Here is a 23,596-nt window from a genome sequence, read left to right on the forward strand (position 1 = left end):
CCCCCCCCCCCCCCCTACCCCTTAATGTTCCCCAGCGACGAAAGAGAACCTCGGCATGTGCTGCTTGAGAATTTTGTTCCAGTTTCCCTTTTGTAAATATCATCTTCCCAATCGATCGACTGATCGTTTCCACATTGTCAATTTAATGACTTAATCCTCCGCATGTATGATTTTAACAGGTCGATGAAACGGTTCTAGTGCTATAATTTCGCGATACGGCTTGCTTTACAACACACCACAACTGTTTGATTTTGCTTGCTCGGCTCTTTCTTCGTCCTTTTATCCACTTACGTTTCCATATCTTACAAAACCATATCCTGTTTGAAAGCACTGCATTATTGCTTTCAAACCCTTAAGAGAGGATCACGATGAACGGGGGGGGAGGGTTTTGGTTAGGTAGCATGTGTGCAGGGAAACAATAATACAAGCCATATCACCGTATGTCTATCAGGCGGAACGCCTGTTATGCTAGAATTGCTTAGCAATGATACGCAGGACACTTTTTTTTGCGCAAGTGGTTCGATAATACTGATAACACACAGAGCGGGCTCAATAATCAATAACATCAGTGTGCTCTCAGTGTGCGTGCGTGTGGAAGATGGAAATAATGTTTTTAAGAATCAATGAAAAGCGAGCGTACGAGAGAGAGAGAGAGAGCAACTCCCCCGTGTCAGATGCATTTAACAAAAAAAAACAGTATAATGTTGCAACAGTCATCGCACATGCTAGGCAGCAGCCCACCCCCCTCCGTCATGTTTCAAATCCGTGGAATTGAATCGAGCGTAAATTGAAACTAAGGTCTCAACAACTGAACTGGCCGAAACCGACAATAGATAGCATATGTGTGTAGGGTAGAGAACTTTCATGCGTGCAAAAGAACGGTGCACACGCACGCACGCACGAATGTAGGTAACTGAAACTGTAGTATAAATGCGCGTACCTTAACGTAGATTTTAACCGCGATTTGAAAGTACTACCCAGGCGCGTGTAGTGCGAAGGAGTGAACAGTGTGCGTACAGCCACCACCGACTAAAGGATAGAGGAATAGTTAAGCGGGGCCTGATCCTGCACGGTGTGCAGGAGGATCTCCGTGTGTGGAGTGCAGTGTTTTTGTTCCCGCCCCCCTCGTTGTTTACTATCAATCTTTTAAGATAAATACAAAAAGAATCATCAAACCCTGATAATCGGTCTGATCGTACAGAAGAAAAAAAACAAAAACAAAACGCTATTGTGGTGATGGGGGTTGTTGCTGCGGCCGTACACCGTAATGGTTGGGCCACGACCGTAGTATGATGTGCAGTTTTCTGTTTGTTTGTTTTTTTTTGTGCCGCGTATCTCCTATCTTTCTAACGCCTGATTCAAACGACAAAAACAACGTATGGCAAAGCGATAAGATAAATGTGTGTGAAAAGTGCTCTTGTGGTATGACTGTGCACAACAAATAATCACAAGTAGCAAGAATATTTTTACAATAAACGAAGAAAAAATTAGCAGTGCGAGAGATAGGGGTAGAGATTGAATGCGTGTTTGTGTGCATGTGAGGAAAAACGGCGTACGAGTGCAAAATGCACTAAACACGAGCATGGGCAGAAGAAAAACGATAATGTTGAAGACACCACGACAGCACGCGTTGGTGTGTGATGCAGGTAATTGGAGAATCGTTCGTTTCGTTTTGCTGCACCTTTGCCTCCCCTGACCGGAAAGTAATTAGTCTTAAAGTTCCATCGTGAACGTACATATTATATACATAAATATATATATATATATATAGAGAGCAAGAGAAAAAGAAGCAAACAACCAAAATGCTAGTCTTATTTGTTAAGTTCGGTAATGTAATGTAATGTAAGGGACGCGAACTACGACACAGCAACATGCTGGCACTAGTGTGTAATAACAATTGTAATTATTACTGCTATTACTATTTTTAATATTATTATTGATCTAATTATTGCCCTTCGGTCGTAAGTGAAAATTAAAACGTGAAGAAAAAAAATCAACACCTACACGAATATAGTGAAAATAAATAGAAATGCAAAAATTGCATGTCATTTGTGAAAAAAATTAACCATTCGACTTTGCCTTCTTTTTGCCGCTGCAACCAAAATGAGTATTCGGATGAGAAAACAGCACGTCTTGCACGTTTCGTTTAAATATCCCCAAACAGTTAACAGCAGTTCCATTTGATGTTTTTTTTTTATGTTTCGTTTCATTCTGCCTTAAACTAGTCATTGTTGTCGGTGACCTAAGCCGTGGCTGTGTTGAACTTGAAATGAAAATCGAGGCCATCTAAAAATTACCATTTGCCATACTTCTGAACTATATTTCATCAATGAGTGCAACCAAGGGAAAATCCTAAACTTGTCGTATGACTAGGCTAATCAGTTGGTGGGTTTGTTGGCGCGCATCAGTGGGCGGCATGATGAATTAATCTTTCATCCTGACAAGGTGAAACTAGGAACTCGACGCTGCTTCAATGTAGATAAGATTCGCACACTTCACGTACAAAAATTTGATCAACCGTCAGCGCTGATGAAGCAAATGTGAGTGGGCACTGATAACCCGGAGCTTAGTCACCGGTGGTAGGTGCTGGTCGCGATTACTTACCCAACACAGAACAAAGCAATTGGAATGTACCACAATAAGCAACCCATCGAAAAGTTGCCGTGGTGGAGGGAACAAATGTGTCCATATCTTATCAGCAATTTCAGTCCAATCGATAATGAGACCCTGTCCGTCTGTGCGGGAAACACTATCCGTCCACTAGAAGTACCTCTCGGCCCGATTGACATTGTTCAAGTAATGAGTAATTATTCGCTTTTGCTTTGTCCCAAAATATTTCAACGGATTATACGGAAATTTCGAAATACCGCATGGCAATGAAACGAAAACTGCATGTTTAACAACCTTACCGATTACATAAACCATCTGTTTTGGGTGACCCGATTGTGTATTTGGTAGCGACGCCGGTCTTCACACGACAGGACCGATCCAAAATCCCATCCGGGCAGAAGCTCCCGTACGCAGGACTGACTATCCAACTACGAGTAAATAAAGGCCAATGGAAGGCGGAAATGGCCGGCCAAAGACCGTTTGAGAAAACTGATCTAGAAAGGACCAATCAAAAAGAAGACATGTGAAATGAGTCATACAACTTCATTCAAGCATCATTTTTCACAACAATTTTTGGTCATTCAGAAGGTAGAGATCAAGTGTAGTACAGGAAACGATACATTAATAGAAGTAAAGAATATGGGAGGAAGAAAGAACAAATGTTATTAAATCATATCCAAACAGGAGTTATAAAACAGAAAAGAGCGAAAATCAACCGTACGAACGCCGCAAAAGATTCGAATTCGAAGAAAAAGATACGCAGGCGAAAACATTGAAGGGTACTTAGCTAGTCATACAGCTTAATTTACTTTATAACTACCATGAGCTAGTGTATACAGCAATAGAACAATTAGAAAATCTTTTGTAAAGGATCGGTAGGACCGTCTAGTACAGATCCGTTTATACTTATTACCCTCACTGTAAACTGACCAGTTTTCTAACCGTCATATATGACATTTTGAATTAGCTGTCACAAGATTGCTACAATCGAGAAATGCTGCCTTTTTCCCAATAAAAACTTTTTACAAAATACCAAAAGTTAGCGATAAAAGTGATCGATGAGAGATCGATATCGAAATATGATACATTTTGTCAAAGTTTTGCTCGTGGGTTTCAAGAATTCCATCGAAAGAAAAAAACACTACCGGTTCTATAAACCTTGAGTGTCGCATGGTTCTCCATGATCCAACCGCTTGTACATTGACTCAAAACCAATTCCAACACCAAAAATAAATCGTTTTGCATTTGCAAGCTGAAAAAGGTTTCAAAACCCGTAAATTGTTGTGTTTGTGTTACAACTTTTCCAACAGGAAAGGTGCATCCAAAGGTATCAGAGTTTTTCCTACCTTAATGGGGCAAGAATGGGGAGTGAAAAAGTAGCGTAATCGTTAGAAGATAGCAAACATTTAGTGCCAACGTGAATGGGTCTCAAAAACGCATGTGCTTATCATTCTACCGGCAAATGTTTTGATGTCGTAATAGACCGTAGGGGAGGGAAACGAACTCACAGTTTGTGAAATCAAACTGATGACTCTATTACATGCAAAACTTTACAATTCCTCTTCAATCGAGTACAATTATGCATAATGATCCGTCATCTCATCGCAGCCGTCGGGTTTCCAGCGGCTTAAACTGTTATCATCATTAAATTTACATACGTACATGCCTAAAGCGAGGATCTATCCCTCCCATTCATCACCCACACGGTCTACGACGTGAGCTACAATCTAATCTGTTCTTTCGATTATCACACCATATACGCTACTCACGGTAGTTAGCCTACAGTCCGATTGGCCCTGATCGTCGGTAGTTCGGCCTCGACAGTGCGATAAGCTAGAGCGAAGCAAACAAAACGTTCTTTGCAAACATGGCCACACTTGCTTCGTTGTCGAAATTTTGCACATATCTTTCAAAGCCCACGGTACGAGCGGTAAGCAAAGAATTCCGTTAATTATAAACCTGTTAGATTAACGCTTTGCGTTTGCTTTCCCGTTTCCAGTGCTTCCGAGTTCCCAAGCGCAACCTGAATCTTTTAGAATACCAAAGCAAGAAGCTGTTGGAAGAGAGTGGCGTGGCGATACAAAACTTTCGCATACTAGAAGGCAAAAAGGATGCTGATGTGTTGAAAGATTTCAGTACGTATAGAAGCTTCGGTTTGCCCTAGATAACAAAATCGAACTGATTCGAGTGTATTGTTTCATTGATTCAGATGTGAACGAGTACGTCGTGAAAGCACAGATCTTAGCAGGCGGCCGGGGCAAAGGTCACTTCGATAATGGTTTCAAAGGGGGCGTACACATCACGAAGGAGTAAGTAACTGTATCTGGTCTGTTTTTGAAAATTGTTCGCAAAGGAAGTAAACAATACCACTTCCCTTCCCGGACAGCCGCTCGGAAGTTATCCCGCTGGTGGAGAAAATGGTTGGCCACAAGCTCATAACGAAACAGACGCCTAAAGATGGTATCCTCGTGAAAAAGGTGATGGTGGCCGATAGCATCAATATTGTGCGCGAAACGTACCTTTCGATCGTGATGGATCGCGAACATAACGGGCCGGTACTGATCGCTTCTCCGGACGGTGGTATGGACATTGAAGCGGTAGCCGAAGAAACCCCTGATCGTATCAAAACAATTCCGATCCACATAACCAACGGAATCTCGCGAGAGCAGGCTGTCGATGTTGCCCGGTTTCTTGAGTTTAAGGGCGCGCTCGTCGAGAAAGCTGCGGACGAAATCACAAAGCTGTACGGTCTCTTCACTAAGGTGGACGCGGTACAAATTGAAATCAACCCACTAGCGGAAACGGATGACGGACGGGTCATATCGGTTGACGCAAAGCTCAACTTCGACGATAACGCTCAGTTCCGGCAGAAAGACATTTTCGCCATGGAAGTACATGAAGATACCGATCCGAAGGAGATCGAAGCTTCCAAGTACAACCTCAACTACATTGCGATGGAGGGCAATATCGGTTGTCTCGTTAATGGAGCCGGGCTTGCGATGGCCACCATGGACATAATCAAGCTGAACGGTGGCAGTCCGGCCAACTTCCTGGACGTCGGAGGAAACGTTAAGGAGGACCAGGTGCTAAAGGCCTTCCAAATTCTTACCTCGGATGCGAATGTGAAAGCGATTCTGGTGAACGTGTTTGGTGGTATCGTAAACTGTGCTACGATCGCCAATGGTATCGTGAACGCTACCAAAACGATGAACCTGCAGGTGCCACTAATCGTTCGGCTAGAGGGAACGAACGTCCAGGCGGCAAAGAAGATTCTGGAACAGTCCGGATTGAAGATTGAGTCCGCGTACGATCTTGATGAAGCAGCGAAGAAAGCGGTCCAATCTATCTGAACAATCCGAGTGCATCGGATGGAGAGTGAGAAACAGGAAACCAGTCTTCCGAATGAGCCTTTTCATGTAACGCTAGAGACGCGTCGTCGGAAATGCTCTGTTTAAAGAGCAATGTGTATTGAATGGGAGGGGGAGGGGAGGGTGCTTGCGAAACAGCGATTAGTCCTGCATTTGGTTTTAGTTTAAATAAATTGTTTTTACAAAAAAAAACTGCCTCTTATGTAATGTTATGTTATGTGCGTTAAACGTACGTTTATTGTAGAAGAATGGATCAAATTTTAAAGTCAATCACAGGATACTGCCATTTTCACTGCGCCTAGCAATTTATTCAATTCACATTCCTCAACAGTTCAAGAAAACGATAACGGTTAATAAAGTATAATGTTCACAGCAGATTGTGCCTGCTGAATGGATTCTTTGACGCAGTGCGTTAGATTCATATAAATCCTATTCAAAGATTACTTGCTAAAAATTCATCCTATTTCCTTCACGCCGAAAAATCCTTGACATCGAAGGCACTTATATGTATTATTCGAATACCTTTCCTACGAACACAACCTGTTACAAGTGTCCATTCTCTTTAGTTCTAGGTGAGCAAACTAGCATCTAAGTTCAAAATATGATTATTTATCCGTCATAAGGAATCACTTCCTTTCGTTTGAAGGAAATTTTTGAAGGTAACGTAAAATTACTTTGGCCAGTTTATTAATAACCAGTCTTTGCGAGCGCCGCACTTGGTGCCTGCTGCATGCTTCATGAAATAATTTCAGTGAAAAGATATGAATGTTAAAGTCGATAGAATTTAAGAACGAACTATATACGAATTAGCTTCGTTTCGAATGCTCCATGAGCTGCAAATTTAAGTGTGCAAAGCTTACCGGTGGGAACAATTTATAACAAGCCTCCAATTGCCTACCATTGTCTTCTGCCTCCGAATCTTTCTCGATCACCTCGACCACCTCGACCACCACCACGGTGGTCTCGGCGGGCTTCAAAACGTTTCGCCATGTCGCGCACCTCACTCGGCACCTCCTGATTGGCCTCCTCCATGATCTTGATCAGTTCGGCCGCCACTGCCCAATCGGAGCGTGTCATAAAACTTAACGAAATACCACTACGCCCGGCACGGCCCGTACGTCCTACACGGTGCACGTACTCCTCGATGTTGCGCGGAAAGTCGAAGTTCACCACGTGCGTTATGTCCTCTATGTCGAGTCCTCGAGACGCAACGTCAGTGGCAATGAGTATGTTTACCGCGCCCGATTTAATGTCTTCTATGGCTTGCTCGCGATCGGCTTGCTCCCGATTGCCGTGTATCGATTGGCATGGGATGTTGGACAAAATAAACTCGGACGACAGATCGTCGGCACGCGTTTTCTTGCCACAGAATATGATCACTTTATCGGTTGGCAGCATGTCTCGGATAAATTGGTTAATACGATTTAGCTTATCTCCTTCATCCATCACCTCAACCAGCTGCGTAACCGTATGTGTGGCTGCCAGATCAAGCGTACCGATATAAACCTGTATCGGATCATGCATGTAGCTTTGTGCGAGCCGACGCACACCATCGGGCCAAGTTGCGCTGGTCATGACGGTCTGCCGGTCTGGGCGTATGTCCAGCAATACTTTACGGATCTGGGGCTCAAATCCCATATCGAGCATACGATCAGCTTCGTCCAGCACGATATACGTGATGCTACTTACATCCACCACACCTTCCTGTACGAGATCATTCAAACGACCCGGGGTGGCAATCAATATTTCAACGCCACCTCGGACAACGTTAATTTGCGCCCGTCGATCACCACCCCCATACAGACAGACAGCCTTTATGCCACGGAACTGGTATTTCGCCACTTCTTTCTCGATCTGCAGCGCGAGCTCCCGTGTCGGTGCCAACACTAAGACATTGGGTCCTCCACGGCTTCCTCGCGGAACTGGTTGTCCCTCGATATGAATGAACGCGGGAAGCAAAAAGGCTAACGTTTTGCCCGTGCCTGTCTGTGCGATACCGATCAGATCTTCGCCCTGCAACAGTACAGGCCAAGCTTGCGCTTGAATCGGAGAAGGTTTGGTAAAATTCTGTTTATGTAGTTCCTCCATTAAGTCCGGAAAATCTCCAAACGCATGATGAAATTCAACCACCGGGTTCGGAATTGGGTTCTGTTTACCAGTTTCCTGCTTAAAGGTGCGTTCCACAACAATATTGTTGTTCGCTTCGCGAAATGCGGCTACTTCGGCCGGGCACATTTGCGCTACTTCATCTCGCTCATTGTAAAATGACTTCACGAGCGCCGGACACTTGGCCCATCGTTCCTTTGCAGCTTCGTCGGCCGCTTTGTTCAGAGATACCCAGTCGATGATTTCATCGTTTGCTTCATACTGATCAGAATACGATGAATGATAGGTTTTACCATAATCGTTGTTCGACCTGTGACCCGAATCGTAAAAATCACGACCGCGATCACCACCATGGGAACTATCGCTTTTTTGGTACCGGCCTCTTCCGCTGGTACTTTCGTATCGATGGCTACGATCGTCACGGCTATGTCGATCATTTGACGAACCACTGCTGAAACCAGATCGAGGAGGTCGAGCTGAGTCCGAACCTCGCGAACCTCTTTCCGTGCCGGTACCATTTATGATGTCCTGCACAGCGTTATGTGCCGCTTTTACGTTTTCTGGGTCGCCGGAAATGGTAACAGTTCCCATGCTACTATCGTCCCGATTATTATCTGCAACACAAAAAGATGTTATGCTTAGAAGTGTTGTGATATAATTTGCCAAATGGCATCCCTTTTCCATCCCCTGGCCTTACCAACTTCAATGCGTGCATTGGTTCGGGTTCGTAAATCTTGAATGATAGCACCCCGTTTTCCAATTATTTTTGGTATGAAATGGCTTTGTACCTGAATCCGAACCCTATCGCCGCTGGATGACACTTCATCTCGTGAACGTTTCTCACGACGGTGAGAATCCTTTTCTGTGCGGTATGGTTTATGAGAAGGTGCTTTCGGTTCCGGTTCCGGCTGTGAAACATCGGAAGACCTATTCACTGCTACGGACTGCGTCTGTGAGGTTTCGTCATCCCAGCACTCGTCGCTCCACATCGCGCTTTTTCTTTGCGTATGTTTCGTTTTCAACCCGCACTCAACTCCGTTCCGGTTCGATGTAGCTTTACAACGTTCTTCACAGCGTCAAATCTGACGAAATAGGACAGTACGAACATCAACAGTTACCGCGATGGCAACAATATAATCAGACCTATCTCGCCGACAGGGCGAATTCATTAAAGACCACTGATGCTGATTGGCTGGACTTACGAATGGCGTCACAAGGATCCACCGCGGTCGAATGTGTAGTTATTGAACGTCTCGTTTTTCGCTTACTATTTCAATTGGCGGAATCGCAAGGTTGCAGTTTTTAAGCCGCCACAATCAATGCGTTCAGGCACAGTGTCACATACGAACATTCAGCGACATGCGATTTGACAGGTTGACATTTTGCCAAATAAGCTCGTTCAAAATATTAACCGTCAAGTAAACACATCAAAATCTTGTCGGAAGTTTCACATCATTTAAATAGCCTAATTATTTCATTAAAAATGTTTAACAGTCGGAATTAACTTGACAAATTGGGTTGTACATTCACATGCCTACTTGCAGATAAAATTTCAGTTATGTAATGTTGCAGCACATAAAGATTTTGTTACGACATTTGCAAAGCAAAAAAGAGCAAAAAAGACACTCCAACTTATAACACGTGATTCTTTCGTCTACAAAATGATTGGTATATTTCAGTCTCTTAGACTTAAAACTATGAAAGCAAAGAGTTACCCAGAAGCTTTCGACCCGGACGTTACGGCCATGAGATGCTCATCGTGATGATATGCTGAATCGGTCTTCCAGTGCATTGCGTTTGTAAATGTTAGGAATGAAAAAGGACAACCCTCCACAGAGTATCAGTGAAACGCCGGATATCCAGAACGTTAGCTCGCACTGTGAATCTAACAAAACGCCAACAATGTTCGCTCCGACAACGCTGCCCAATCGCCCGAACATCAGCGATATGCACACAGCCATGGCGCTGTAAATGGAAGAAATGAAACGTTACCATAATGCGTTGTTCTTTGTGATAAAACCAGTACTACGATTGCTTACCGCAAATTGGTAGGGAACAAATCTACCGTGCAGGCATTTACAACGCTTATACAGAACCCGCACGTTAACAGTATCACGTAGAACCAGATGGCTAGTAAAGGCAAATCGATGAAAACGATCAGTATGCCACAAATTCCACAAAAACCAAATATGAAAACCAGGATTGGCAGTTTGCCGACTGCATTGATAATGAGTCCTATCACTGCAAAGCCCAGTGCGTAGATGGTTTCCAGTACGAATGAGTGTTCATAGGCAGAAATGTCCAGCTTTTGATGGCATACTTCGGGTAGTATTGTTGAATTAGGGTCCGGCTGTTGCAACTGACTGATATCCACCTGGGTAGTGTAAACGGCTTGACAAACGGTCGTCCGGACGACTCCCTGATCTTCCAGTTCAGCTATTCGATTCAAAATATCCGGGAAGAACATGTACATCCCGTTGGATGTAAGGTAAATACCAAACTGTAGCACGCAGATGATCATAGTGCGTTTGCGATACGTCCCCATAAACAACGGAGCAGTCTGTTGCCACATTTGTTTCAGCAACCGAAGAACACTTTTACAGTTGGCAGCCTCCTCTCGACGAATTTTAGTTTGCTGTGCTTCCGTTTCCTGCAGCAAAGATGCAAGCTCCAGCTTTGGTCCCTTACCACCAGTGTTCCATCGGTACATCTTATGCAATATCTCGATCGTTTCCTGTTCATGGCCTCTGGAAAACAGAAACTTCGGGCTTTCCGGGAAATATAGCAGTGCTATGCCACAAACGAGACTCGGCAAACCGCAAACTACCATAAACAGTCGCCATGGTCTATACACGATATCGAGCAGGGGAACTGTGAATTCCCACTCCTGATTGATCACTGACCAAGCGATCAGTGGCAATAGGATGCAACCCACTCCAAACACAAAGGAAGCGCCCATGATTGCACGAGAGCTGTTTGACTTTGCGTGAAATTCTCCAAGATATGCGTAGATTGTAGCCGAAGAGCCGGAAATGCTATGATCGAAAACAGAGATTCAAATAACATAATTGTAAGCGCATCACAGCCAACAGTACTTACAAGAATCCAGTGAAGAATCGCGTCACGGTGATTAACCAAAAACTAGTAGTTAAGCTGGACAAAACGGTGGAAACAAACGCGAGAAACAATGTCGGCAGTATGACGGTTCTTCTACCTCGGGTATCGGCTAGGAAACCCCACAAATGCGAACTACTGATGATGCCGGCAAACGAGATAGCACTCAGTACACCCTTCTCTTTGGTAGTCAGCAGCAAATCGCATTCTGCTACCGGTAAAACATAACTGATGCCCAACGTCTCCAGTAATACAGCAGCAAGGATAGTACCAGAAATCGTTATCAGGCATAGATTATAGAGGCCGAATTCTGTAACCGAAAGAAATTGAGGTTATCGTTGGGAATCTTGGCAATAATTGGATGGGGGAAGCTTACTGGTCATTAAGAGAGCATCGTCGAGCTTTACCGGACGTTGGTATGTGACCTCTTTGGCCTCTGCAAATACAAATTGATTCGTAAATATAAACGCTCTGTTACTGGTATGTCCTAGATGCTTACCGGGAAACTTTTCGATCGTATCGTTCATGGTCACCGTTCAATGCCAAACCAATCTAACTATCTGCTAATACAACTGACTGACTGGCACGCTTTCTTCCTGTCAAAGCTCTGCAGAATCTCGGGTGGTTTTGCTGATTCCATCTCTTTATATCATCGCGGTATCGCGGATAGAAATTACCCACTTCTTTTCTCTCGTGCCATCAGCCACCGCATCCCGTCAAAAGGCTCTGCTTTTGGATAAGGTAAGCTATAAATCTTCACGAACAGTTGCACCGTTAAACAAAACCTCCCGGTACTCGCGGGAGAGCTCGTAAAACAAACTGTTACTGTTTGACCTAACAACAAGACCACCGTCCAGACTGCCGTCAAGCCATCTTTATCAGATCGGGGGGGTATCAAATTAAACAAAGATCCATAATCTGCTGGCCCCACTGGCAGCAGCAATCAGCTTCCGCGGGTCGTTCGTAGGTGTGCAACAGTGTGATCTCGCAGAACGCGGTGTGTGATTTATCCGAAATGACGACATAGACGCTATCATTAGAATTCTGATGATCATTTCTGTTGTTTTAAGCTGCAGAACGACGTTTACGAGCTTACCTTTTTGGTATATTTTTGCGCTTTTTCATGTTTTGGGGATACCTTACAATTATTTCGCTAAGAGCAGTATACACCACTGAAGATGGAGGGAGGCACAGAAAAACAAAATAATATTGTTGCGACTTTTTGCTGCGCTTCCTTTCATGGATCCGGTATATACCAGTGATCTGAGGAAGCATTGGAATGTTCTGGAAGGTAAATCAGGTAAGCATGTAGATAAGAATGGTAGTTTTCCTGAGCAAAAGCTGCCTTCTTCTCAATCATTTGTAAATTGTAGCTATGCAATATAAAGAGGTTTAGTCAAATTTGGTATAATAGGTAGGAGCTACCGAGTACGAACAATCCTTTTCAAGGTGATGATCCAGATCGAGCGAATGGACGTACATTGAGTTTCGGTTGCCACCCACCATATATGTGTGAAATTATTCTATATGTTTATAAAATCATGCAAAAACTGTTTACGAAACCAATATTCTTCAATGTTTAACCCGAATTTCAATACTATATACGATTTTCAATTAAACGAAAAGATTATCGGTAAAAAAAAATCGCCTACAACGGATATCGGGTACCCCAGAGATGGACTGTCATTTCAAACCATGATTCAAACTGCGTAAACCTTGGGAATGAAGGCGAAATAGGAATTTCGCTCGCGCTGCCAACGCAATGCGAACTGTTTAATCCGTACCGTTCGAATAACCGGCTACTCCATCGAATAACTCAGTTTTCGCCATTTCCGTTTCGTAGAACCGTGGAATAAGTTGTGTGTGGTGTAGAGCTGCGGTAGTACAGGTACATTATTTGTTGTAAATTCTTCCTATGTAGGATGCTTTGCACTTCCCAAAGCGTAGTGAGCTATAAATGGTACAAGCTAACAATTTTTTGCCACGAGCGAACTAGTACTTAACAATGTAATATTGCAGCGGCTATTGCGATGCATTGCCGTGTGAGAATTAGAAGAGGCTCAACCATTGGTACATGTGTGTGAGTGTGTCCGTTGTACAGAGAAGAAAGCTTCAGTTGATACCCTCACATTCATCTAACGGCGCTGTTAGCAGCGCTGCGCGTGCGAAAGACACACACTCACTCTTTTATTGTGTCCACGCGCCCGGGCACCATTTTGTTTTCAGTGTGAACAGCATTTTCCCGGCTATATTTCTCCAGTTCAAGGCTCTCCTTGTGTTGGGATCCGAGTGTCACATTTGTACGGTCATAACGCTGAAATAATAGTATCTTGTCTTGCTTTTTTGGCTGTGCATATTACGACGTGAAATTAATCGTTGCCTATTCTGTTCCTTTACATTTCTTCCATCAGTACGGAAATTTAAAGCAAAACCAATTCAAACATGCCAGACTGGAGAGAACGTGACGATTCGGACCGCGGGTATGGCGGCGGCGGTGGTGGTGGTGATAGCTACAGCTATGACCGGGAACGCCGGGACTACCGTAGCGACCGTGGCGGATACGACCGTAATGGCGGTGGCGGTGGCGGAGGATATCGTTCGGGCGGTTACGGAGGCCGCCGTGATGACGATGGTGGCTACCGTGGTGGTGGCGGTGGCGGCGGCTACCGTGGCAATGGAGGCGGTGGTGGTGGCGGTGGCAGCCGCGGCCCGCCGAGGATTGACCCGGCGACGGCCAAGACCGAGGTGTTTGAGGTCGAAGCCGACAAGGTTAAGTTCATAATTGGTCGCGGCGGTAACAAGATCCGCGAAATCCAGGACCGTTGCCGTGTGTCGGTGCAGATTGGTAAGCGTGTATTGTTTGCTTTAGTAGAAGATGTAACGTAGAGAAAAGAAGGATGATGTGTGAGAGCACTGGCAAAAGCTGCAGCAGAGCAAAGATGCTATTGGTGGTACAACGGTTCTGTCCTGTTCATAATTGTGGTTCCCCGGGATCCGTACGCTCCGGATGCTGCGCGCATACCAACAGAGGCCACACACGGTACGAATCGCGAACCGTGTGTAGTGTACGTCGTTCTGTTCTCTTGTTTCCGTACGTCCGGGAAAAAGGAGTTGTTTCGGTATTGTTGTTGAAAATAGTACTGCTTTGGAAGGCGTCGGATGCGATGGTTTGCGATTGCGGTTTTTGAATGGTCTTTGTAAAAAAAACGCGCATCCTTCTCTACACAGTGTGTGCGGTACTCGTACAGAAAAAAAAAACCAAAGGAAACAGAACGCTACAGTAATGGAACGAATAGTTAGTACATTGTAACACCGTTTTGCTCATCTAGTCTGCGTGGGAAACGTTGCTATATGCAGATAAATCCTGTTACGGCAAGCTGTGACGTCGTCATATGAACTTCCTCATTTTGTGTGAACGCTGAACGCTTGAAACCGGCGCTGAAAACAAAAAGTAATACAAGCTGCAGGAGTTTGAATGTGTATAGTACCGAAGCCCGTGAAGGCATATCCCCCTTCTTTTCGCTATCGCCCCTTATCCTACTCTAGCTGGAAAGGAGGTATGAAACCGGAGCAAGAGAGATAAAGAGTGGAGAATGAGCGTAAGCCCGTAACTCCTTCATGGGTGTGCGTGTGGTGCGTTGTTCTCTGCGCGGCGTTTGCTCTATCGATTATATTCGATACGCGCGCACTCACACTCACGCACACACCCACTTAGGCATCTAGTACCCAGTATAACCACCTTCCTAGAGATCCATCCCTCCTCTTCTAATGTATCCATGCCGCGTAACTGCATCCATCAGCGATGGTGCTTCCTACTCCTTCCCAACTCTTGCTCCGCAAACTTCGCAGCGAAATGGTTGTGAATAACTTCGCGTTATAATGGTTGTGTGCGTGCGTGTGTGTGTTGCTACTCTTTACAAACCCGACTCTCTCTCCCCGCTTACCAACAAACTCCCACCCAACAGACAAGGCTCGCAACGAGAACGGCGCCAATAATGTGTCAGTCATGGGCGATCAGCTGAACATTGACCGTGCACGGGATATGATCAATACCATCATTAACGATGATCGACGGGACCGCGAGGACGACCGGCGGCGTGACGGTGTTTCCATGGCCTTCTAAGGTGCATCTCTCGGGAACGATGTTTCAATGGATGTCCAGTGCGGCGGTTTTGGTGGTGATCAGCCCCACGTACAACGACGACGTGCGATGGAAGTGAAGAAGCAGCTGTGGAAGAAAGTAAAGATGGGAAGAGAAAAGTAAGCAAAGTGCAGAAGGAAGGAGTATGCTGCAGTTCGTAACATATATTAAACAATATAAAACCCAGATCAACGTATGGAAGAAGAAAAAACAAAAGTCAACCCGAAGCGAAACATGTCGCGGTAATATGCAAGAGAAACACGATTCAATCAGTAATACCCGGCGCGATAGAGACACACGTGTTCCCCGGCAAGAAAGATAAAGTACAAGATTTTTCTTCAATTGCAGCAAACTGTAAATCGTTTTTATTTCTACCCTCAAGACGCATTATTAAGTAAGAGAAAGCAAAATAAGCAAACCGTCAAAGCGTTTCGTTACAAGTGAAATATGAATGCGAAAATTCCAAATGCGGAGAGACGTATGCGCGACATGGTGCGAAACAGAGGAAAACAAAGATCGCAAAAGGAAATGTGAAAAGAATCCATCCCTCTCACCCCCGGTAGCAAAGTTTTTAGTGTATGGACAGGAGATCTCAATCTTGCGACGTAGCGAAGAAAAAAAGGCGCGCAGTTCCATTGCATTTCTATTTGTGTCCGATAGCGAACAGAGAACAGGTAGGACAGACGATGCGTGTACATGTGTGTGTGTATGTGTATGTGCATTTGATTGATGATTTAGAAGGAACATTAGATAAGCTTCACAGACCACACACAAACACTCAGAGAGCGAGGGAGGAAAGGAGAAAAGTAAGTGTAGGTAGTATATGCGCGTCGCCGCACATGCGATGACGATCCGGATAAACATTGCGATTGTACAGTTTATCTCCTACGTATTTACTTATCTTTTAATCTATCGGACGCTCCTCTCGAATCGTGTGTCGTATCCTTTATCGTGTACATTTGACGAGACTGATTCCATTTGTTTTTCTTTTTTATAATTTAATATTGTGCTAATCGATCGTGTATGTAGGTGAGCGCCTCTTTTCCGTTTTCTTTATCATTTTGTGCTCCAGAGGCCTCCACAAAATAGTAAGACCGTTGATTGATATTCCCACAACAAAGTTTTCCATTCGTTCCTCTCTGATTAATTATTACGTACGTATACCGTTAAATATGGATTTTTAAAGCTATAACTGAATGGGAAAAAATGCGGAACAACAGAAGGATTTAATGGGTTTAGCTTTTATCATCGTACTGTAAAACCGCCTAAAGCGGTGGTTTGTAGAATTGTGGAAAAGCATCTAAGGGAGGGGATGTGAAATGGGAAATACTTTTACTAACAATCGAAGCGGAAAATTGTACTATCCGGACCAAACTCGGCGGAAAACTAAGATATAGAACAAAGCAGAAACACAGTAATGCGTATTATGGCAGGAAACAATTTACGGCTCTCCACTCAGCAAACGGCGAAGCATTAAACAAGATTAGCAAGCAAGAAGAAGCATGTGAAACATACGCAGAACAATATATAAACGGTGTGAAATGACAAAATCTAGACATTTTTTTTAATTATAATTTTGGTTTCCGAAATCCCTATTCCGCTCAACAGCGGGAAACAATCTCGCGGTTTGAGTACATCGATTTCGATTTTGTCCTTCCCATGACTGAACTGGAACTGACTGGGACGACCGAAGCTCTGACTTTGTATTTCCGTTACTTACATACGCTTCTGAGACATGGACTCTATCCAAATCCGACGAACCCCGTTTGTGTGTGGAAGGACAATGAAGCGCGACACAGTGAAACTCATCCATGCCCATGCTCACCATCTTACCGGTCCATGCCATTAGATTGGTACCGAACGATTCGTCCAGTAAAATCCTTTTGTCATCCATACGGACAGAGGAGCCTTGGTATGTACCAATTAAGATTGAGTGATGACGATTTTATGTATTACAGCACGATACAGCATCTATGATAGTTCCAGTGATAAGATAACAACGTAAATAGGCGGAACGTACCTTTCGGGAGGTGGATATATAACGAAATAAATGTACAAACGAGTGAAGGTGCGAATCCCGGAGACAGAAGCAACAAAGATAGAGACCCACATATCATCCGTTATCCCTTAAAGGTACTTTAATAAAGTGTCATTGAACGAGTTCGCTCAGGATATAACTTCCAAACACAATCCCAACTTAAAATTATTAGAGCAAGTCAGGTCAACCACCGTATGCACACATTAATCTGATAGACCTGCAGTTGAAATATTCTGCTGGAGTAATACATAAACTAACAAAACTCTGGTTCTCGTTACGCGGTAGGTTTTTATTGAATATTATTCTTAATAATTCCGCACAATATCCCAATAAGACCATTTAAAGGTGTATAAAGAAGGGATCAAACACAAGACAATGTAATAATAAAGTGTATGCTTGTGGAAATAGTGAACAAAAACGAAATCAATTATGTACAGTATAAAATGTAAAGGCTGGCAAGCGAATACCGATACCTTCCTCTTACATCCGCTGACTCTTCTTCTTATCGCGCAAATGAGCTGTCTTTTCGAGAAGTTGTTGTCGCTTGAAGTTCAACACAGACTTGTTAGTAATGGCCGGGTCTACACGATGTGGTTTTTCTGCAATGGGTCCAGGGCGGAGCGCTTTGATATTGAATTCACCTTTACCCTGACTTTTAAGCTGAACGTTACCGGATTTATCGCTTTGAGTTTTCTTATTGCTGTCAACCCCATTCCCATCGGCAGTAGATTCGAAAAATACCCCCGAGCTGGTCCACACCGGAAGCGGTAGGCTCATGTTCCGTTCCGGTCCGACTACATCGCCGAACTTGGATTTCTTTCGCCCATCCTTGGAATACATTTTAGAGGACGATGCTATGCCCCGAAGCTCTTCCTGTCCAGTGGGTAAAAGTGAAGAAACCTTAAAACCAAGTTGCTTTGCCGGTGTTGCCGGTCGCTCTTGGAAACCAAAGTTGCGCTTCAGGCGCACTTTATCCGGCGTCACATTTTCAACGAAGAAGCCTCCACTCTCAATGCGTTGCAGCACGCGCAGCTTCGTGTGTTTCGCTGGCCGGGGCGTAGTCGCGGCCGAGCTGTCACCCTGCTGCTCACGTTTACGCTTCTTTGCGGGAGCGATCGACGGGACTGGTGTTGTAGGTTCCATCTCGACGGATGTTGACTTTTTGCCGGACAGTTCAGTCATATAGCCTTCCTCCATCGCATTGTTTTCCGTTTGGGGAGCAAGCTTCTTTTTCTGTTTCTTTATTTTTCGAAGTTGTTCGTCGTCTCGATTGAGCGCAGCTATGGCACTTGAAGGTTTTGTGTGAGCGATTTTGTCATGATCTTCGGAAACGCCATTCAGTTTGATCTTTTTGTCTCTCTTTTGTTTTTTAACATCCGAATCAGTTTCATTCAAAATCAGTTCTATGACCAGCTCCTTCTTTGTTTTCTTTTCCTTCGGCTTTTCATCATTTGAATATTGCTCGGTTTTAGCAGTTACTTTACTTTCTACCTGTTTTACGACACGATCGGCAGATATTTTATGCGCACCTGAAAGTGCATTGGGCTGAACGTTTTCCATACCTTCCGAAGCCGATGAAATTGTTTGCTTCTTTTTTTGTTTTTTGGACATCTTGTCCGGGTCCTCCTTCAAACCATCACTTGCAGATTGTAGCAACGGAGCATTCTTTTTGTCGTTTACGTCCAGTGTATGTTGTTTCATGCAACCAGCAGCATCATCCGCGCTCAAAGTTTTAGGCACGGTAGAAGACGCCAGTTGTTTATCCGATGGATTTTTATCAGCTTTTCCATCGTGTTCTGCCGTTGCATGTTTTTCCTTTCTGTTTGATTTTTTCAGCAATTGCTTCTTTTCTACAGGGGAGAACACCAGTTGCCCTTTGTCTGCCGACTCCTTTTGCTTTCCATCCACCGAGGCAATCGAAGCTGACGATGGAGTTTGATTGGTCTGCAGTTCATTAAAAACGGCATATGCGGAAAGATTTACTCGAACTGGAGGATCCTTTGATGTGTTTTCTGTAACAGCCTTGGCTTCATTACTTGTTTTAGCCTTTTGTTTTTTCTTCATTTTCGCCAATTTGGCTCCAATACCTCCCGTGGCGCTCGCGCCGTCTTCATTTTCCTTGTCCAGCAGTTTCCTTTTCTCATGCTGACGATACTTTTTGCGCTGCTTTCGACGTTCGATCACTTCCAATTTGTGCCGTAAAGCCTGCTCCAAACGTTCCTTCCTCGTTTCAGCTAGCTCGTCCAGTAAGTAATTCTTCACCTTAGGCTTTCTCTTCTTCTTTTTCTTCGTTGGTTCCTCACCCAAGCCGGCGGATTCATTACCGGTCGAGGCATTAACGTTGTTTGGATCACCATCATTATCTGTCGTAGTGTTCGCAGCGTTTTTGGCCGTTTCCAGCTCTTCCTGTTTCTCCAATTCTCGCAATCGCTTTTTCTCTTCCTAATGGCATGTAAAATAATATTTTAAAAACAGAACGAGGCATAACGCGTTTGACACAAAGCTAGTAAAATAAACCAGGTTGTACTTACCTTTTTCTTGCGCAAAACAGATGCTAGCTGCTTTTTACGCTCCTTGTCCTCCCGCATGACCTCATTGCAGCGCACCAGTATGATAGTTAGATAATAATCCTCCAGGGCTTTAGGTTTCGGTTTAACCATTTTAGGGCGCTGTCCTTCTTCCGGCTGTACTTCCTCGACCGAAACATCATCATCATCCTTATCTTCATCATCATTTTGTTTGGTTACTTCCCCATTCACAACGTCCTCCTCGATCTCTTCGTCCACTTCCATTGGTTCCGGCTCCGGTTCCTGCGAGCCGTTCTTAGCAGTTTCCGTTCGCGAAGGCAAATCTTCTTGGATTAATTTTGCCGGTAGAGACAAACGCGGTATTTTGGCATCCTGTTTAATCGATGCACCCGTTTCTAGTGATACGCGTGACTTCAATTTCGCCCCGTTGGCGAGAGCAAACGGATTTGGAACGATCGAGTTGCTGCCGTTCGAATTCTTCTTCTCCGCTTTCGGCTTACTTTTCTGCTTTGTTACCGCCGAAGACTCGTTTGGTTTTGGTGTAGATGTTAGCATGTTACTCTCTCCACCACCGACAGTGTTTCGCTTTTTCGTTCCACCAATGTAAAACTGAGCAGAAATGAGCGATACGGGCGGCATGTACTTCCGGTCCGGATTGGACGCTTCCTTAACAGGCTGTTCTAGTGTGAATTGCATTGATGGCAACTCATTTTGTTCTTGATTGCCCTGGAATGAGGTCTCATCGTCCGTATTTTCTTCCAAATCAATTACTTCTTCCATCAATTCATTCTTATCGATTTCGGGAATCTTCTCCACTTCGTCGTCATCGGTCTTTCCATAGCTTTGAATTTTTGCGCTCGCAGGAAGGCTTTTACGAACATCAGCGACAACTCGTGATTCGGGAAGATGTACAACACCAGCTGGTAAGCTATTACGAGTAACATTAGATTTTTTGGGCGATGTCGATAACAATGCACTATTTTCCGTTTCCTTAGCCTTTTGCTGACCATCTTCCTTCGTCTCATTAGCATCCTCAAATATAACCACGCTGCTGTCTATTGTTTCGTCTTCTTTTGCAGGGGCGGCTGCTTTGACAAGTTCGTGACGTTGTTTCTGATTGGAAGATATTTTAACTGGAGAATTTGATGTAGCTTTCTTCGGTGGTGTAGCGGGAGTAGGAGATTTTGCCAAACCAACCACCACATTTGTCTCAACCGTTTCGTTGTCATTATTTTGAAGCTCTGCAACCGGAGTTACCGAACGTTTGATGCTAGGGGTACGTTTTGGAGACTTTAGAGGCGAGGATTTTTTCCCAAAGCTGATTTCTTTTTCATCATTCTCTTCACTGTCGTCGAGAATGCACATTTTTCTTTTCCGAAGAGTAGTTTGCTTAGGTGAATCACTCGTCGTCAGGTCCTCATTTGAACTGCGTAATAACCGTTCTTCATCCATTTCATTGTCCTCAGCGACAAGCCACGAATCATTAGTATACTCATCATCATCGTCGTGCTCCTCCGTATCTTCACTTCCCAGATCTTCGCCTTGATCAGGAATTTGGTTCTCTTCGATTTCTCTTTTCAATTCTTCATCCAACGAGTCGCACGACTGATAGTCCTCCACTTCGAGCGCTTCATCGTCAATAAATTCATTGCGTTCTGTGTTATCCTCTTCTTTGTCTTCGCTCTCCTCCGCTGACTGTTCTTCTGCTTCTGGCGAACTTGCTTTTAACGATGAATCCTTTTGAGCCTTCGGCAAGGATTCTTTCGACTCTTCGAGCCATTCTTGTTCTTCTGTTTTGGGAACGGTGTATTGATCTATAGCTTGCGAGGCGGAACGTCGCAATGGTGGTGCCCAAGACTTTGGAAATTTGTTTTCTTCACGAAGGGAATCATTTGCCTTCTGGTTGTCTTCTGCTTTTGTGTCAACCGGCTCCTTTACAGAAGTCTCCAGTACATCAATTCCACTGACATCTTTATCGTCAGACTTTTCCGCGATACTTTGCTCGTTCTGTACTGATAGGGAAGCATCCGTATTCTCCTTGATGGTATCCAGGATGGACTCGTTGAGTGTCTCATTACCTCTCTCAATGTTTTCGCACTTAGGAGATGAATGGACCGCTTCGACATCCTTCCCTGTTTCTATTTTTTTCGGTGACATATCAATAACAGCATCCACCTTCGGTGTAACACCCTTCAGCTCCGAGTTGCGAAGATCTGCGACCATAATAAAAACTTCCTTCGACACGGAAGTTGGCGTTTTGGGAAACGAGCTCTGATTGTCGTCTCGTTTAGAATCATCACTGAAGGAAATATTTTTGGAGCGTGGTGACATTTTGGACAGCGATAGAGGAGATGCAACGGCACGCGGAGGTGTTGATTCATTTCTTACAACCAACACTGGGCTCGCAGTAGCACTGCGTGGGCTAGCAGAGGCGGACACATGCGATAATGCCGATTGGCTTCGCATGTGACGTGTAGGTATGTCGGATGATACTGATTCAGCTCGATCATCACTGGCATCCTCCTCGATAATTGTGTCGTCCTTCAGGGCACGCAGGCCAGAACTTGTCTTCGGGGTAGTGATAGGAAGCGACTGAACTGAAATGTTTCCGTCGTCGGATGTGACGCTGTTGCGCCGAGTGGAGCGACGTAGTCCTGGTGTTACAGATAATGGAGAACCGCTAGTAACCAGAGATTCATGTGACGCGCGAACACGAGCAGGAGTACGAGAGCGGGTCAGTAGCATCGTGCCGCTTCCTTCGTAACCCACATTCAATTCGTTCAAGTTTTCCTCTGTGAGAGAAATATTACGAGATCGCTTGCCGGACTCGGAGCTCACTTCCGTTTCTTTGAGGTTCTGTACCAATTTGTTAGGCAACGTTGCCGGAGTATCGATGGTTTCCGACATACGGCGTCGGCCACTACGGCCAGCGATAGGAGTGGATGGACGACCTTCACGCTCCTGTATCGGGTTTAGCGCATTAACTCGCTTGGTAGTGCTGTTCGTTTTCTTCGGCGTTCCATTTGCCACCGTAGCGCTCGATTTTTGTGGGGTGGCTTCCTGGTCGACCGAGCGCCGACGAAGAGCACCACGGGTGACTGCAAAATGGGTGCAACAAACGAAAATCAGAAGCGTCCATAGCCGGCAAAAACTAGTGTTTGCAAAAACATCGCTTACCTCTTGCCGGGATGTTCTCCTCCTGATTCATAATGGAATGTTGGCTGTGCACACACCAAATTAATAACTATATCAATACAAAGACAAATTCTTTCAACGAAATTAACAAGCCACAATTACGTCCGTCTTCTAAAGCACGATCCACGTTTTTCCCACGCTTGCTCTTTCGCTTTTGGCAATTTGACAGCTGAGGGATGGTTGCTTTCAAAATCAGCTACAGTCAATATCCGAGTTACGCGGTTCACGACATACGCGGATTTTAAATATTTGACATTTAACGCAGTTTTGTATGCTGCATTCAGTTTCCAAATTGCAAATTACAAAAATACGTTACGTTGCATAATTATAAGAATAAATTTTCATAAAATGTTATAGTAATTCATGAAATAAATGTATAATTGTCAATTGCTTCGTAATGTAGAAATAAGTATTCGATCCTTTATTACGACATTTAAACAATGATATTCGAGATTTCGCTGGACCGCATTTTCCGCGTATCTCGGGTATCGACTGT

The 23,596-nt window shown here is 44.4% G+C and overlaps 5 protein-coding genes across 6 annotated transcripts; 2 read left to right on the plus strand and 3 right to left on the minus strand.

The window, feature by feature from the left end:
- Nucleotides 1-3,836: 3,836 nt before the first annotated feature.
- Nucleotides 3,837-6,081, plus strand: LOC128296815 (succinate--CoA ligase [GDP-forming] subunit beta, mitochondrial). Its single transcript, XM_053032302.1, has 5 exons — nt 3,837-3,937; nt 4,385-4,540; nt 4,610-4,745; nt 4,820-4,919; nt 4,997-6,081. Exons 2-5 carry the CDS (start codon nt 4,478-4,480, stop codon nt 5,958-5,960), a joined length of 1,263 nt encoding a protein of 420 aa, XP_052888262.1. The 5' UTR covers nt 3,837-3,937; nt 4,385-4,477; the 3' UTR covers nt 5,961-6,081.
- A 135-nt stretch (nt 6,082-6,216) lies between these two features.
- On the minus strand, nt 6,217-9,425 carry LOC128310740 (probable ATP-dependent RNA helicase DDX43). Its single transcript, XM_053047455.1, has 3 exons — nt 9,287-9,425; nt 8,782-9,166; nt 6,217-8,698 (listed from the first exon to the last, which is right to left on the minus strand). Exons 2-3 carry the CDS (start codon nt 9,071-9,073, stop codon nt 6,873-6,875), a joined length of 2,118 nt encoding a protein of 705 aa, XP_052903415.1. The 5' UTR covers nt 9,074-9,166; nt 9,287-9,425; the 3' UTR covers nt 6,217-6,872.
- Nucleotides 9,426-9,838: 413 nt separating this feature from the next.
- On the minus strand, nt 9,839-11,834 carry LOC128298107 (synaptic vesicle glycoprotein 2B-like). The gene is made up of 5 exons (XM_053033842.1): nt 11,698-11,834; nt 11,575-11,634; nt 11,184-11,508; nt 10,124-11,119; nt 9,839-10,049 (listed from the first exon to the last, which is right to left on the minus strand). The coding sequence occupies exons 1-5, from the start codon at nt 11,723-11,725 to the stop codon at nt 9,839-9,841; spliced, it is 1,620 nt and encodes a 539-aa protein (XP_052889802.1). The 5' UTR covers nt 11,726-11,834.
- A 1,198-nt stretch (nt 11,835-13,032) lies between these two features.
- LOC128310695 (rRNA 2'-O-methyltransferase fibrillarin-like) lies at nt 13,033-16,887 on the plus strand. Of its 2 annotated transcripts, none has more exons than XM_053047397.1 (3): nt 13,033-13,086; nt 13,610-14,043; nt 15,164-16,887. In XM_053047397.1, exons 2-3 carry the CDS (start codon nt 13,641-13,643, stop codon nt 15,319-15,321), a joined length of 561 nt encoding a protein of 186 aa, XP_052903357.1. In that variant the 5' UTR covers nt 13,033-13,086; nt 13,610-13,640; the 3' UTR covers nt 15,322-16,887. The 2 variants fall into 2 exon arrangements, with proteins under 2 accessions (XP_052903357.1, XP_052903358.1); XM_053047398.1 differs by lacking the exon at nt 13,033-13,086 and adding an exon at nt 13,477-13,498.
- Nucleotides 16,888-17,645: 758 nt separating this feature from the next.
- LOC128310083 (protein slender lobes-like) lies at nt 17,646-23,228 on the minus strand. The gene is made up of 3 exons (XM_053046629.1): nt 23,083-23,228; nt 19,909-23,003; nt 17,646-19,819 (listed from the first exon to the last, which is right to left on the minus strand). Exons 1-3 carry the CDS (start codon nt 23,111-23,113, stop codon nt 17,858-17,860), a joined length of 5,088 nt encoding a protein of 1,695 aa, XP_052902589.1. The 5' UTR covers nt 23,114-23,228; the 3' UTR covers nt 17,646-17,857.
- Between the last annotated feature and the right edge of the window lie 368 nt (nt 23,229-23,596).

This window comes from Anopheles moucheti, chromosome 2, assembly GCF_943734755.1.
Source record: "Anopheles moucheti chromosome 2, idAnoMoucSN_F20_07, whole genome shotgun sequence".
Taxonomy (NCBI): Eukaryota; Metazoa; Arthropoda; class Insecta; order Diptera; family Culicidae; genus Anopheles; species Anopheles moucheti.